Source organism: Amblyomma mixtum, chromosome 5, assembly GCF_055824585.1.
Source record: "Amblyomma mixtum isolate Tamu chromosome 5, ASM5582458v1, whole genome shotgun sequence".
Taxonomy (NCBI): Eukaryota; Metazoa; Arthropoda; class Arachnida; order Ixodida; family Ixodidae; genus Amblyomma; species Amblyomma mixtum.
The window spans coordinates 169,015,954-169,032,011 of record NC_143016.1 but is presented as its reverse complement, the minus strand read 5'-3'; the positions used below and the strand labels follow the sequence as shown (position 1 = coordinate 169,032,011).

The window sequence follows — 16,058 nt, the reverse complement described above, 5'->3', positions numbered from 1 at the left end:
CACACCACTTCACCTTGACCGTTGAATACTTGGTGGAATAATAGTCTATTCTTTCACCGTAGTTTAATAAATGGTTTAATAAATGAAAGCGGTTTATGAATGGCCATGGTTTAATAAATTAAATAAATAAATGAAATAAATAAATAATGACGATTGGAAACATATCAAGGCCCACAGCGCCATCCTCCAAAATTCCTAACCTGTTTACTGAGAGGGTGCACTTTTAATTGGCATTTCCAATATGCTTACCACTACCGCCACGGTGGCTCACTGGTCATGGCACTCGGCTGCTGACCCGAAAGATGCAGATTCAATCCCAGCTGCGGCGGCCGAATTTCGATTGATGAAAAATTCTGGAGGCCCGTGTACTATGCTATGTCAGTGCACGTCAAAGAACCCCAGGTGGTCGAAATTTCCAGAGACCTTCACTACAGCGTCCCTCATAGCCCGAGTCACTTTGGGACGTGAAACCTCCCCAAAACCATACAACAATATGCTCACCTTTGACTTCAATTTCACAGCCAGACATAAATGTGCTCAAAAATTTCATTTCCTCCTGAAGACGAAGAAGCAGGAATCAATGTCAAAGATTTGCATCTTTTCACACTTGTCTTTTTTACAAAATTCACCTCTGACGCATCAGCGATAAAAGTTGGCCAGATCTTGCACTTTATGCTGCTGAGGCGTCTTTGACTGCCTGAGCTAAAGGGGAAGCGCACTTTCTTTCCCCCACGTTCTTTTGAGGCCTTCACACTTATGTCACATGCGATGCACGCCACTTTTGTTCGCATTTTCTGCTTAGAGGGTTCTCCCGAGCAACTTAAGAGCCCTGCTGATTCCATCATCTGGTGTGGACACTGGGTCTCACAACCAATGACATTTTTGCAATTTTTTTATTTATTAGACTTTACAAAGCAAGTTTAACTTAAGAACACCACAATCCCTGTGCTCACTTGGTGAATAGCACGAACTCGAGGAGCGAATGCACTGGTTTAGACCAACACAAGTCACAGCTGCAAGATTAAAACACTGACTCTACTCGCGTAAATGTAGCAACAGTGTCCAACTGGCTCAAAGACAGAAAGGGCAGTGGTAACACTAACAGAATGGCACTTCAGTCGTGCCAAGTGACGCCCTCCTGGTGGAGTGCCCAGCACAGTTGGGAGCACCACAGCATTTCGTCCATTCTGCACTTGCCCTGTTGTGTTTCCCTACTCTGTCTTTTACACTGTTCACCACCGTTACCATTCTGCGCCTTTGGGCACTGCACAGAGTCTCTCCAAATGTCACCGCACGACATGCTCACTGCCCAGCCGCAGCAGCGCTCGGCTGATCATGGTCTGGCTCGTCTTCCAGAGAAGCCCCGCCAGCACTTCATCCTGGGCTGCTGCCGACGGCTTGCACTGGCAGCAGTTATTGAAGTAGCCACCTCCGGCATCGGCCAGATCGGGCGCCGTGGCACAGAGCACGGTGGTGGCGGCAGCCTGAGGCAGCGACTTGGTGAACGGCCGTGCAAGCAAGAACAATATCCAGTACAGCCAGCTATCGCGAGTCAGGCCACTGAACACCATGTTGCCGGGATGCACAGCATATGCACGCACACCACGCTGACCCCACTGCCGGTCGAGTTCGGCCGCAAACAGCAAGTTGCAGAGCTTGGTGTCGTTGTAGACCAGCATGGGGTAGTGGCCGTGCCCTGTCAGATTGGAGAGGCGGTCCTCGGAGAAATTGGCAGCAGACAGGAAGCTGAAACGGTGGCTCTCTGATGAAAGCACGACGATGCGTGCAGGTGCTGATGCAACCAACAGGGGCTCCAAGAGCATGGTGAGGTAGAAGTGGCCCAAGTGGTTCACCTGCAGATCACAAGGCAGATTCAGAAAGAAAGTGTGAGAACTGTGTTCCCCAGACTCAGCCCGCTCTTATATTAGTGCAGTGCTGTAGTTCTTAGAAGCTTTGCCCCATTGTCCGTAGGCACTACTAAGAAGCCGCTGTGTTCCTCCTTTTCATGTCGCGCCCCGCAGTAATGGCCCACTCATCTGTGTCCTTTAGTCCTTTCTCGCGCTGTTCAAAATGCAAAGACGTGTGTATTTCTTGCGAATATTTTAGAGCACAGCTCTCAAGCACTCGTTTGTGAGTTTAGCAAAGCCCTCACCGTCGCCACTGACGTCGGCATAACTGGGCACCGAACATAAAAACACAAACTCGTGCATTCCATGCAGGTGCACAGAGAGTCGCAGCTCGCTCACAGATGGCGTCAGAGTCATACGCGCTGTAGCGCCAAAATCCGGCACAGCGCGAAAGGAATCACACCCGCGTGAGCTGCAGAAGGACTCAGAAGCTTGCACAAACGACCCTGTTTACACATGGAGCGCGCGTAACCTTGCGTGTGTTGTGTGACACCGTCTTCACTTCGCTTGTGCCAGGGCTGTGGCATGCTGCAAGTTGCGCGTCCGCGCCGAGGGTGGCACCACGGTTGAAACGATTGCAGCGATCCTGGTATCGGCGGTAAACGCGGCAGCAGACGACAAGCAGACGACACCCGGACAGCCGCGTAAGCGAAAACGGCGACGTCGGCGACATTCGCACTGCAGCAGCGTCATTGGTGTCATGTCGAGTCACAGAGTGAGCTTTTCTTGGAGTCTTTACACTAAGCACTAGCAATGCAGCATATCATGTTGTCCCTAGCCCAATGCACTGTGACTTCTTCTGCACGAGTAAAAGGTTGAAAATTTTTGCTGCCTTTCTCTGCGGATGTTTATTCATAGCCACAGACTAATGCATTTCAATACATTTCAGATGTTTTACTTCCCTGCTATTTACCTGAATCTCTTACAAAGTCATGTACAAACCTATATTCAGTCATGTAGCATTTGATTATGTATACTGTACCTACCTTGATACCTTTTTTTTATCCTCTATATATTCTCTGTGCGTTAATGACTTCAAGGCTTACATAATGGCGTTTTTTAATTTTGATTTTTAGGATGCCTGTTACTGATACTGCAATGCCACTGATGCCTAAAATCGCTTTTTGAACATCGGTTGTCACTGCTGGTGTCCTTATAATAAATTGTTCTTTGTACAAAACCATTTACGCTTTTCGTTCTCGAGCGAGCGCAGCTGCTAAGCAGTCGCGGCGCTCGCCACCATACACCATGCTACATCAACTGACGCATCGAAATACAAAAGCGAGTGAACAGATTCCGTAAGTACTTAGGAAATCAAGCGTGAATGCAGCGCGGGAGCAGTTAATCACCAGTATTTACAAAGCTTGGATTGATCTAGCGGCCGCCAGCTCCAGGAACGCGCGAGCAACTGGCCGCAACTATGACACCATAACGCAACTAGCCATCGAAACGCGTGCCGCCATATTGGATTTTTGATGCGTTTACCGCCTCTCCCAGGTGCCGCCACCATCGCCTTCTAAAAAAAACATCCCCATTGGCTCTATGAGAGTGTCACTCCCTTGCTTGCGCGCAGCGGCTCCGGGTCGGAGAAAGGAAACTCAAAACCTCTCTAAATCCCACTTCTCGCGTGACCAATGGCGACGAGAGTCTCAGCGTGCGGCTGATAGCATTTGTAATGTGGACGCTATGTGTGTGCATGCGGCACCTGCTTCGGTGCGAAGTGACGAGCAGAAGCGGCGCGCCCTACATATGAAGGCCGTTTAGCGTCGTCTGTCAGCCCATGCCGTACTTCTAGCTTGAAAGAAGCGCGCACTAAATCAGAGCACCTAAACAGCTGTGCTCACATTTCGCATTACAAAATATCGTAATCTTTAGTGCATTTTTTTTTTGCGCTTGGCCTCTTTGCACCTAGGCACTGCAGAGAAGCCACTGCAGCAGGTGACTGTCGCTGCATTCCAGCTCTTCCATGTCGTATGCTCCAGCTTCGACCAACTTGAATATTCGTCAGACATCTGCTGGGCACGAAAATTTCATTTTCGGTCACAGAAACCAGGGAACTGCGGCATCCGGGGACGTATTCAAAGGCAGAAAAATAGTACTGCTCTAGGATGTTTTTAATGCCCATGATATTCAGCGCATGAACTGCAAATGTATCGCCGAGGTTTTTCTTACCGCATTCTTGTCTACCACATTTTTTTCTTCTGTTCATGTAATTAACCCGCTCACAATAATACTTTTTGGGCACACCTGCTACCTTCCATTAATAAAAATAACTCTGGCTTAGTACTGACCCACATAACCCAGCTCTTGTTTAAAGAGCGTGGACACCAACTGTATTAATACCTTTGGTTTGGTTTGTTTAACGTCCCAAAGCGACTCAATCTATGAGGGACGCCTTAGTGAAGGGCTCCAGAAATTTCGACCACCTAGGGTTCTTAAACGTGCACTGATATCGCACAGTGCATGGGCCTCTAGAATTTCACCTCGAAATTCGGCCACCATGGCTGGGATCGAACCCGCGTCTTTCATGTCAGCAGCTGAGAGTCGTAACCACTTAGCCACGACGGCATATACAATACCTTTGATTGGGTATTTAACAGTATTGTGAATAAAATAAAAAAACTAATTTAGTTCCGTGTTTAGTCACAACGGTGAATACGATATCAGTATACATGCATCGTAATGTGGAAATCACCTAAACCCAGTGAATAAAATAATTTATAAATAATTTCTTCTTCCATGTTTCCATTTCAGTTCCAACAGGCAAACAGCGACTATGACATCACAGATGAGTTCTAATATGATGTTGAAGAGGAATATAAAAACTGAAGTGTAATCACTGTTTCAATGCTGTGATTCATTCCAGTCTTCACGCCAGCCTGCCCCAAGAGTCGGAGTGACAACAGCATATGAACAAGTCAAATTCAACACACTAGTGATGTCACAGCCACCTTTCCACTGTTGAAACTGTAAAACAACTATTAGGAGAAATTCAGTTATGAACTATTCGCCAAGCATTTGAAAATTCGATGTAGCACATGATGGTTAATAGCTGTATCCTTTCTGTAAACACCTGTCTTCCTTGTCTTCCCGTGCTCAAGCATCAGTTGGCTTAACCGTGCCTGCTATGCTAGTACTTTTATGCTTTTCCTCATATGCTCTACCAGCTCTCGGTGACAATGTAGCGAGAGATTAAAGAGTGCACCTCGATGCAAACTCCTGCCACACCACCACCAGACACCTGCAGAGTGCGGCAAAGCCTGCCGCCTGCCATCCAATGGGCGCTGCTTAGCACTGGCAGTTGTATGTATCCATTTCGTAGCAAGCTGCGCGCAATATACCAGGTGTTTCATGAACCTAAAGTGTTTTGTGATTTCACACAACAGGCTTTTGTAGTTAGAAGAGCGCTTTTTTGGCATAGCATTTCAGCGATGTAGCGCATCACAATACAGCTAAGACGCACTAACTAGTAGGCTGGTCAAGCAATATTGAATAGTTAACTTTCTAACTATTATTGTTAGTCTCTTTATTAGTGCAAACTCACTAATTTAGTGACCCGAGCAAAATCGTTTATTGTTTGTTTGTCTGTCTGAGAACAACCTTGATTGTACAAATTCCACCGATGGCAGCATCTGCCATCCCAGGGCAGTGGCTCGGGAAGGGCAACCTGGATCGTACAAATTATATCGGTGGGAGCACCAGCCATCTTACGCTGCGCTTTCGCACTGCATACGAGTGTTGGAGACATTCTCACTTTTTTTCACTGAGAGGCTTGTAGCCCACCGTAAGCAATATCCATATCAGTTTTTAGAATTTCGAAAACAAAGTTACCCTCGGCGCTGTGCACCCACAAATTCTGGCTATTCTTATGAGTTATGAGGACTGGAGGGGTTGCTTTGCCTTCAAGATTTTCGAAAGTACATGTGTTTCAGTGCGATGTTACTCAGCGTAACTACGTTTTCGAAATTCTAAAATGTGATATGGCTCTCACTTACAATCGGCAATGCGCCGCTCAGTAAATAAGAAGACTAACAGTAGCAGTTAGAAAGTTAACTATTCACTATTGTTACCCAGCCAACTAGATGGCACACCTTAGCTGTATCCTGATGCATTACACTGATGGCACTGCCTCTTCTAACTAAAAAGGTCTCTTTTAAAAATCACACATCTTAATTGAAACATCTGGTATAAAGTAGAAACTGCGTGTGTTTCTGAAAAATAGGACAAATTGAATATAGCCAATAATTCATAATGTTAGTGTTTGTTATACGCCCTGCAGTGGGCGCAGTCAGACTGATCATGATATTAGCATTCATACCCTCCTCAGAGTGCCTTCTGATGGCAAGGTGTATGTTGAAAAGCGACACTGCCTTCATGTCGACAAGTGTGGAACATCAGCCACCATCATGACAGTGAGCGTCAGTACTTTTGTTCGCCTTCATATGTAAAAGGGCACACAGGCATGTATATATCAATATGGAATTGGTGCAGTGGTAATTGAAGAAACTAAAGTGCTGTTCAGTACAAGATTACTGTCTCAGCTCAAGTCACAGTTATGTTTCCCTATCTTGGCAAACCAAAGTTCAATGACTATCACACTGACCCATCATTTTCTACATTAGGATGCATAAAAGTAAGCGCATTAACTAAGAAATATTTTTCAGTATTTCTACATCAACCAGTGTGAGAATGGGCCCTCATGACACTGTGCATTCGATTTCAATGACATGGGTTGCACAAACAAGACGATCGCTAGAAGAGAACACATGACAAGGGAGGATGAGGATGTACCAGTCTTGTCTTAGATCAACTTTTTTGCATAACACTTCTTGACTTTTACGCAAGCCTAAATGCCCAACCATGTTTCCTGTTCAACTACAGATCCTCCAATGTTGTCAATAAGCTAAGGCATAATAAGCTAAAATCCTAATATTCAGTTGTTGGCCCCCGGGACTTATAAGCAAAATAATACCCGTGCCACCTAGGCACATTTAATAGTGGTTAGTGCTTAAAGCATTAAGTTTTAATACCATTCACACAATTCCACATGAACAAATTTAATGACATTAGCCTTACTGCCATTCGCAGCCTGCCGAGTTTGCCACAACTCGTTAGTCCAGAGACGTGTACTCTCATAACTAGAGACCGGATTTTAGGCAAATGCCTATTTTTTTCAACGCTTCGCAGGCGCACCATTTTTACATATGAGCACGAATTAGGTGTTGACAATATGTTTAATACTCTTTTTATAGTGCCTATAAATGCCTATTTTGGGTGTCAGTGCCTATATATGCCTATTTCCGACGTCGGTGCCTAAAAATGCCCTATTTTACAGAAAAGGGGCCTGAAATACGCTGTGGTTTTGGTTTCAGATTCTGTTTGCTTTCGAATCCATTTCGGTTTTGAGTAGAACACACATGTGGCAACATTAGATGACCTCGTCAGTTGGCTGTGGTGAACACTCCACCTACGCCGGCTGCGTACACAATACCAACCACGTCAGCTGAAAATATCGAAGCAACCTTTTTCCTATTTTCTGCCATTTTATCACGGCAGCATGTTGATGACTTTGGCTGTTAAAGTGGTAGTTGACCCGATGGCACCACAAATGACAACATACAGGGTCTGTTCTGAAAGTAGTAGGACTGGTTTTTTCCTGGGCGAACGGGCGGACGAAAGGTGGTCTGCGCGTGCAGGATCGTTGAAGGGGGATATTGGGAATGCTGGGGAAAATCGGCAGTCGGCTCTCGGCCGTTGAAGAGAGCAGGTCGCTTGTACTGTGAACCCCTGTCGAAACGTCTCGTCACGCAGAATCATCGAGCGTTTACTGGATCAGCGATACGCGATCAAATTTTGAGTAAATCTTGGTAAAACGGGCAAAGAGACTCACAACATGATTAGGGAGGCCTACGGTGATGCTTCCATGGGTAGATCAGATGTTTTTTGAGTGGCAAAAGCTGTTCCGAGAAGGTAAGGAAAGAGTGGAGGAAGACGACCGCTCCAGACGCCCTTCAACCAGCAAGACCAACGAAAATGTGTTGCGAGTGAAAGATTTACTTAACAGTGACCGTAGAATGAGTATCAGAATGATTGCTGATGACTTGAGCATTCCTCAAACCCAAGTTTTTGAGATCGTGACAGAAAACTTACCCATGAGGAAAGCGTGCGCGAAGTTGGTGCCGGGAGCGTTGTTAGAGGAGCAAAAGGCCAACCGGTAGGATCTTCTTCATCATGTGAAGGATGACCCTGATTTTTAACCCAGCACATGGCGGCAACGCTGCCTCAGCCCCCTTACAGCCTCGACATGGCCCCGCCAGACTTTTTCTATTCCCGAGAATAAAATCGACACTCGAGGGGAAACATCACGGATCGGTAGAGGTGGTTCAACAGGCCGCGACGAGGGAGCTAAACAGCATTCCGGTCCAGGCGTTCCTGAAGGCGTACGAAAACTGTAAAACTCATTGGCAGCAGCGTGTAGGTGCGGAAGGGTGCTACCTTGAAAAATTGTAATCGTTAGTACTATTCTCTTGAATAAATTTTGTTTAAAAAAATGAGTCCTACTACTTTCAGAACAGACCATGTATTTATTAATGTTGAAGCATCGTGTATGCCGGCAATAAATAAGTTCAGTTCCTGTGTGAGCGAAGACTGAACTCATTTGTCAGATGCTTTGAATGGACGATGTTTCTATCAATTTCTAAATGCATGGCCTCCTGTTAAGGTGTTCATTGTTTCTACTTTTGTACACGACAAGCGAATTGTTTGTTTCGAGGTATACCAAAGTGTTTTAAAAGGGCTGGTAACCGTCCCTTTTGCTCTGCTGAAGCATGTGTATTGTGCAAAAAGTTGCGCGACAGCCTTAAAAAAAAACGGCTTCTAATGTTCGTACTTTGCTTAAGGTCCCAAATCATTCTTGCTGTGTTTTTGATTTATTTTATGGCAGATATTGCGCGCTGAAGTTCGGAACTGTGTGCACTTTCGATAAAGTTTATAGTGCCTATTTTTCTCCGTTAGGTGCCTAAAATGCAATTTTAGCCGCCTATTTATGGCGCCTAAAACGTGCTTTTTAGTGCCTAAAAATCCGGCCTCTACTCATAACGCATGCAGAAATGCATGCAACATCATTAGAACAATCTTCCATCAGGTAGTATTTCATAACTTTCACTGAGATGAGGTACCTCCACTATATTTTCATTGCAAGTGGTGCCATTTTTACTGGCACTTCTGACTGACATCCTCGGCTTTGTGCTTACATGACTGTCACAATGTTGGCTTGTATGCAGCGCTCCCAAGCAGCACTGATAATTTGGTGTTTTGCTCACCACGCCTGACTGCTGAGCGAGCGGCACGTAGAAATAAATGGCAGTTCGTTATTCAGTTCTCGGCTCGGCGCGTCGTGTCGCCCTTCGCGGGCATGATGGCCTTCAAGCGTAGCCCCCGACTACAGCCCAGCCATCAACGCTCGTAACAATGACAGTTCCTGGTGACTTTCTGGACTTGTCAACATTGTCAAGATTTTGTACAATCAGGTAAAATTGATGACTGGCTTGCAGGCCATTATATATGCCATTATATATGTCATTATATATGCATCATTATCATGATGCATATATAATGACATTAAATCTAAATGCGCAACAACAACTCTGAAAAAAAATGGCATTACCAACCTTCAGGCATTAAGCATTTACAGGAGTATGTGTGCATGTGACACGTGTACCATTCACATCACACCTGTCACAGCGCAACCTGCCACAGACATTATAAAGAAAAGAAGTACGCCCATTTCGAATTCAAGTACTTTGGAAGATCGCCAAGCATGGAACTTATAAATTTAGGAGTGAAGCATGCAAATACAAGTCAAACAATGGTGAGGTCAGTTGTCTGTGGCATGTGGATAACTTTTGCAGACAAGGCACTGGACGCAGTGCAGAAAAAGCCCAAATGAACTGCACAGTGGCCACCGGCCACTCGTAAGACAAACCTGGAAAGTGCGCTCAAAGCCATCCTCAGTGAGCGAGTGCGGAATGGCAAACACTCCGGCATTAAGGATCAGGATGTCCAGATGCTGGTGTCGCTGCGCGAAGGCGGCAGCAAACTCGCGCACCGACCGCAGGGACGCCAAGTCCAGGGGCAGGAAGGTCAGCCTGACATTCGGCCGCTCCAGCTGGGCTCGAGCTATGGCCTTGGCCGCGCTCTCGGCTGAGCGACAGGCGATGACCACCTCGCAGCCATGCGCGGCCAGGGCAAGCGCTGTCTCCAGGCCAATGCCGGAACTGGCCCCCGTGACCACAGCTGTCTGGCCGCCCAGGTTGCATCCATGCAGAACCTGGTAGCAACAGACAGGCGGCACATTAAGCACCTCGCCGACCTCGCTCTTAGGGTCGACAAAATGTAGCTGAGTGCCACGCGTAGAAGTCGCCCCTCCAGTGTTGTCACATGGTGCTTTATGTCAATCAATCGACCACTCCATTGTGCTCGATCGAAGTACACTCACAAATGTTCCGGCTAAACCTGATGGCCACCTTTGACACTAAGGCTTCATATTTTTAAAAGGGTTTTCCAGCGTATAGTAAGGATGGCAATGAGGAGTGCCGGACAGACCGACCTGCGCGGCTGTCGAGCTGGCGTCGAAGCGCTGTCGGGGCGCGCCCTCCTCGACGGGGAAGGCTAGCCGCGGGTCGGTGTGGCTGCGGCGCCCCGAGGCCCGCTCTACGAAGGCGCCGTCACCGCCGTGCTCCCAGCCGAAGGGCAGCTGCGGCGAGACGCGCTTGCGGCGGCCCGTGCGCGGGTGCGTCCACTGGGTGCGCTGGCCGAGGTGGTCCGCGTAGTAGACGGCACCATCGGCCGTGGTGCGCTCCTCCCACCCCGCTGGCAGCTCGTCCTCGCTGTCCGTCTCGGGCAGCATCCTGGCCTACTAGGAAACAAGCAACCTGAGCACCCCGTCCGTAGCTCGGCTCACGCTCATTCCGTGGATTCGGCAATTGAGTTCGTGCGGCAGATAAACGCAAACCGCTTCACCTCGAAAAGGCTAGTTCTCAAGGTGATACCGATGGTGATCAAATGTTGGCTTGTCCTACCGGCCGTCCTTCGGAATCTGCAACGCAAAAGTAGCGAAAGGTGATGAGGGGGATAGGTAAGAAACAGAAACTGAAGAGAAAAGAATTGGCAGCTTCTTTAGTAATTTTAATAACACTGCTCTTATTTTGCTCCTTTCTTCGCGCACACTCTGGTGGTGCACACCTTGCACTTAGTCCGGCTGTTTCGCAGCTCTGTCAGAAACGTAGCTCAGTGGTCGTTACGCGAACTAGCGGCGCTGCATTCGAGCTTTGCTTCCGGTTGAGCGCATCGTCTGCTGCACAAGGAGCGGAGCAGCTGCGCGCATATATGTGCTTTATTTGTGACGCCACTGCTCTTTGGAAAGAAGCAGGCAAGTCACAACTGCTTGCTCATGCTGGCCGTGTGACGCAATAACAACATGCTCAGATCAACACAAGTGCCGCGAATCTGCTATGGTGTCTTCTTTTGCGTGTGCATTGTCCCGCGAACAACTTGAAGGTGGTCACCTTTCAGGGCGACCGACGAGGAGAAATGTATATATATATATATATATATATATATTATTTTTTCTTCTGCTTTCCTAATCAATTAGCTTTAAGCGATAACATAATATGTAATACTCTAAATTGATCAACACCACAAAATAAATAAATTAATTTTAAAAAAATCCCCTGTGCCCCTTGGTTTCTGTGGCTGTTGGCTTCTGTCATATATATATACATGGAGGAAAAAAACTAATTGATTGATTGATTGATAACTTTTATTTCCACCGATGTAGGAGGCCCCCTACTCCCCGTCCCTGGCACGCAGGCCTAGGGGACGGGGGACGGGACCTCCGCGACTAAAGACTGGCGAAGATACATTGTCTCTTCGCGGCTTCAGCCGCCAGGCGGACAGCTCGTTTCTGGTCGGCGGGGACCTCGCTTCGCAGAAGGGCCTCCCAGGCTTCTCTACTCTTAATACCCAAGCAACCACAGATATCCGTCGGAAGTACGAGCTAGATCCGAACGTCCTTTGCCGAGATCGGACGTCCATCGGACGTACGAACACAATCCGATTTCGGATATCCGTATTCGTACATCCGCCGGACGTACGGACAGTGTCCACTTTTGTATATCCGCATGAGAGACGAGGTGTACGTCCGAAGGATGTACGGCCGAGTATTTTCCCAGGCCATGAGTATGGACGTTTTTTATTTCACAGAAAATTCGCGTCTTTCGTGTATGTATACTGTTTTATTTGCATCAGTTGGAGAGTTTGACGCGAAGATGTTTGTAAATTGGTGCGATTCCACTCCTACCTGCAGTGCAAGAGCCGCCAACGAGCTAAATTTATCTAAGAGGAGAAGGAGGTGTTGCAGAATTTTGCAAGAACTCAATGACTAGTTTTATATTTGTCAAACTTCTCCAAATTAGTGGAGTTGTGAGACAGCTAAACTTGCCATTGAAACCATTCGTAAGAATCAAAATCCCGTGCATTCTGCTATCACCATCATCATAGACGTCAGTTCGTGGTCAGTCGAATCCAATCCATCAGTACGGCTCCGTAGCGCTGTTGTTGATTTGTCGCGTAGTGTTGTCGCGCAGAGCTTAGCTCTGTTATTATAATGTGTGGCTTTGTTCGGTCTGTGGACGAAAGTAGTATGTAACTTAAGCAATTCGAAAGATACGAGGAGCGCCTGAAGGTCTTCTGGAACACCGGAATCCCGTACTGCGTCGACCTTGGTTTAAAGAAGGCTTAGTGCACATGTGATTGCCTACGAAGGTATGTATCCAGTACACTTCTTGGAACTTGCTTCTAGGACAATGCAGCATGCTCATATAACATTCGTTCACAGGACAGTAAGAGCAGTAAGCGCGAGGAGATGGCTTCCACAAGTGTGTGCTGTTCTCACACTTTCGGGAGCCTGCATCACACAGCTGCGGGAGCCTTCAACTCGCGCGGCTAATTCCTACTCCTCTTCAAAGTTGCGGGACGGAGTATTTTCGCATCTTGTTAATTTTTAAGGCATCGCTAGTTTCACTGTGCCTGTATAAAGAGTGACAACGCGCGAAAGGCAGACCATAGGAAGCACGTGTAGTTCGCAGTGGCTCGCAACGGAAGCTTTGCGGCTTTCTGTGCGCAGTCGCGTACACTGCTGCGCAGGTTAGTGCCCTAAGGCCCATGAGAATACATAAAGAACAGATACATTGTCAAATGTGGTGTGGAAAAGTGAGAGCTGTTATTGTCTTATACTTATTGAGGTGTTTGTTAAAGTGCATTGTCTGTTATACCTGCAGCACTTCTATTAATTGGTTCCAATGTTTTTAACTTGGGCTGCTGCATTGTGCCATTTGTTTCACATGACTGATGTTTGCCGCGTTCTTTTTTATTTCAGAAATCCTGTGGGTGGGAAGATTACGGATGTGTGTCCCAAGCTTGCCACATTTCAAGAGTCACATTTAAGAAATTTTCCGAATATAACCCATTGCTCTGCTGATGTATTATCAACCACAATAAAATATGCGTGCTATGCATCAAATTGTTTTTGGTTTTATTTCATCGCGCGGAGTGAATAAAGCACGCATGCACCATATATGCGAATATTCGAGAAAGATCCGCCAATGGACGTACTCAACTGGATGTCCGTCGTCGGGCGAACCGTATACCTTTGGCCACCTTTCGGACGGCCGACGGACGTCTACCGGCTGTTTGCGGATGTTCAGCGGACGTACAGAACATCCGAAACAGACCTCTGTCGGCCGTCCGAAGGATATCGGTGGTTGCAATTGGGTATTGTCCTCAGCACCCGGGGATCCAGGGCATTGCCAAATTATATGATCGAGGGTCCCTCTCGCTCCGCAGGTCTTACATTTGTCACCTTTTTTATCGTCTAATGTGGTTTGAAATAACCAGACAGGGTTAACGAAATTTCCGGCCTGTAATCGTCGCCAGGCGATGGCCTCTGTATTGGTTAAGTTTGGATCTGGTGGTGGCATTAGACGCCTGCCTAACCTGTAGTGCACGGCGATTTCCGCGTACGTTTGCAAACGTTCGTCCATCCCCTGGGGGTCGGGCGGCTCTACAGTTACCCGGAAGTAGAGATCTCGGGCTAACATGTGGGCCGCCTCGTTACCGGGGACGGATGTGTGTGCTGGGACCCAAATTAAGGTGATCTTGCGATCAATTTTGGCTGCGGACAGAATTCGAGCCGTTTCTGGCGAGACCCTGCCCTTTCCCATATTGCAGATTGCTGTTTTGCTGTCACTAAGAATCAAACTAGCCTTGGTTCCGGCGCAAGCAAGCGCTATTGCGACCTCCTCGGCCGTATCTATGTTTCTACTCCTAATGGAGGCGGCAGCGACTGGTGCACCTCGGCCGTCGACTACTGAGGCGACCGCCGCCCCCGACCTGCCACTCGCTGCGTCCACGTAGGCAACCTCATTTGCCCTGAAATTTCCGGCCCTTTTAACCAGCGCCTCCGCCCTCTTCTCCCGTCCTTCCCGGTGATGTTCTGGGTGCATGTTGCGGGGGAGGGGGGGAACGATGATATTCTCGCGACATTGTGGCGGTAGGGCGACCTTGTCGCATATGCCCCTATCTACTTTTCGGCCGACCCACTCTAAGATGGTCCGGCCCGTATTTGTTGTACTCAGTCTTTCGAGCTGGGCGATTCGCACCGCCTCGGCGAGTTCAATCCAAGTATTATGCACCCCCATTTCCAACAGGCGGTCTGTAGAGGTGGAGATAGGTAGGCCCAGCGCCCTCTTGACGCAACGCCGAATAATTGCGTCGATCTTCTCTCTCTCGTTTACCCTAATATCGAGGAATGGCGTGGCATAGCATATTCGGCTAATAATATAAGCCTGCGTCAGTTTCAAGAGGCTGCTTTCTTTGAGGCCCCTGCCCTTCAGCGCGACCCTCCTGAAGATCCCTGTTACTTGCGCAGCGTAGTTGCTGAGCTTCTTGATCGTTCCTTCATTGTAACCGTCCTCTTGGATAAAAAGTCCGAGGATCCTGATGTGATTAACTTTCGGTACAGCTTTGCCCTCTACCTTAATTTCAAAATTCCAGTCGCGCTTGCACCGGAGCGCTTTCGGATTGTAAACTGTTGTGTCCCCTTATTGCTTTTGTGTGTGTGCGCCCCCGCATCCTCCTCCTAACGACCACTCGCATCCTCCTCCTAACGACCACTCGCATCCTCCTCCTAACGACCACTTGCCCCTCGTCGCACGCTGTCGCCAGATGCCCCCCCATGGTGCGCCCCCGCATCCTCCTCCTGTTTTGGGAAGCCACTCCCTCCCGTGGACGCTTCTCCGCTCCCTCCTTTCTTCGGGCGGCCAGTTCGGCTCCTGCCTCGGTCGACGCTGGTCGCACCCTCATCGGCTTTAAATAAACGAAGTCTTAAAGTACCGTGTGCGTCTTTCGCTGCATTCAACACAGCGACCGGACACGACAGTGGCGACGAGAAAGTGGATTCGACCCGCGCTACGCAACGCTATTGACAAGCCATGGCTACGCGAGGGTTTCCCAATCAGATACCAGAATTCAACGGCTCATCGTGGTCATCGTGGGTTGGACGCCTTCAGTTCTACTTTGAAGCTAACAACATCACAGACCCAGCCTTGAAGAGGGCCAACCTGCTGACGCTGTGCGGGGAGCAGACCTACGATACTGTCTGCGCCCTTATTCAGCCAAGCACACCAGCGGCAGTGTCTTACGACGACATCGTAAAAGCGCTGCAAAAGCACTACGACCCAAGGCCATCCGAGGTCTACAGCCGGGCTCGCTTCCAACGACGAGATCAACTGGGAGGAGAAACTGTGAGCGCCTACGTAGCCGCGCTCAAGAAGCTCGCTGCCGACTGCAATTTTGGAACGCTGTCGACAACAGCTCCCGGGCAGGAGGGAGACGCAGCTTCTTCTGCTAACACCACCATGCTTCCCTTGGACGTGATGTTACGCGACAGATTTGTGTGCGGACTGAGTGACGAGTCACTGCAGCAGCGCCTGTTCGCTGAGAAGGACCTCACATTCAGCAAAGCTTACGACATCGCCGTTCGAGCGGAGAGCGCCGGTCACCAGCAGAGAGGGATTCGCCAGAACACCGAGC

At 48.3% G+C, this 16,058-nt stretch overlaps 1 protein-coding gene and 1 long non-coding RNA gene across 2 annotated transcripts; one reads left to right on the top strand and one right to left on the bottom strand.

The window, feature by feature from the left end:
• Window positions 1-874: 874 nt before the first annotated feature.
• On the bottom strand, window positions 875-11,153 carry Wwox (WW domain-containing oxidoreductase). Its single transcript, XM_089546316.1, has 3 exons — window positions 10,516-11,153; window positions 9,892-10,236; window positions 875-1,853 (listed from the first exon to the last, which is right to left on the bottom strand). Exons 1-3 carry the CDS (start codon window positions 10,813-10,815, stop codon window positions 1,287-1,289), a joined length of 1,212 nt encoding a protein of 403 aa, XP_089402442.1. The 5' UTR covers window positions 10,816-11,153; the 3' UTR covers window positions 875-1,286.
• Window positions 11,154-12,523: 1,370 nt separating this feature from the next.
• Window positions 12,524-13,488, top strand: LOC149344638 (uncharacterized). Its single transcript, XR_016282775.1, has 2 exons — window positions 12,524-12,731; window positions 13,345-13,488. It is a non-coding gene; the product is annotated as an uncharacterized LOC149344638 (long non-coding RNA).
• The last annotated feature ends 2,570 nt before the right edge of the window (window positions 13,489-16,058 follow it).

Bases quoted from the DNA above. Each gene is read 5' to 3' on its own strand.
- Wwox (XM_089546316.1), bottom strand. From the start codon at position 10,815: ATGCTGCCCGAGACGGACAGCGAGGACGAGCTGCCAGCGGGGTGGGAG. The intron at 10,237-10,515 runs GTCGGTCTGTCC...TGTTGCTACCAG, and splicing joins CCAGCTCGACAGCCGCGCAG to GTTCTGCATGGATGCAACCT. The intron at 1,854-9,891 runs GTTTGTCTTACG...TGTGATCTGCAG, and splicing joins GCTTTGAGCGCACTTTCCAG to GTGAACCACTTGGGCCACTT.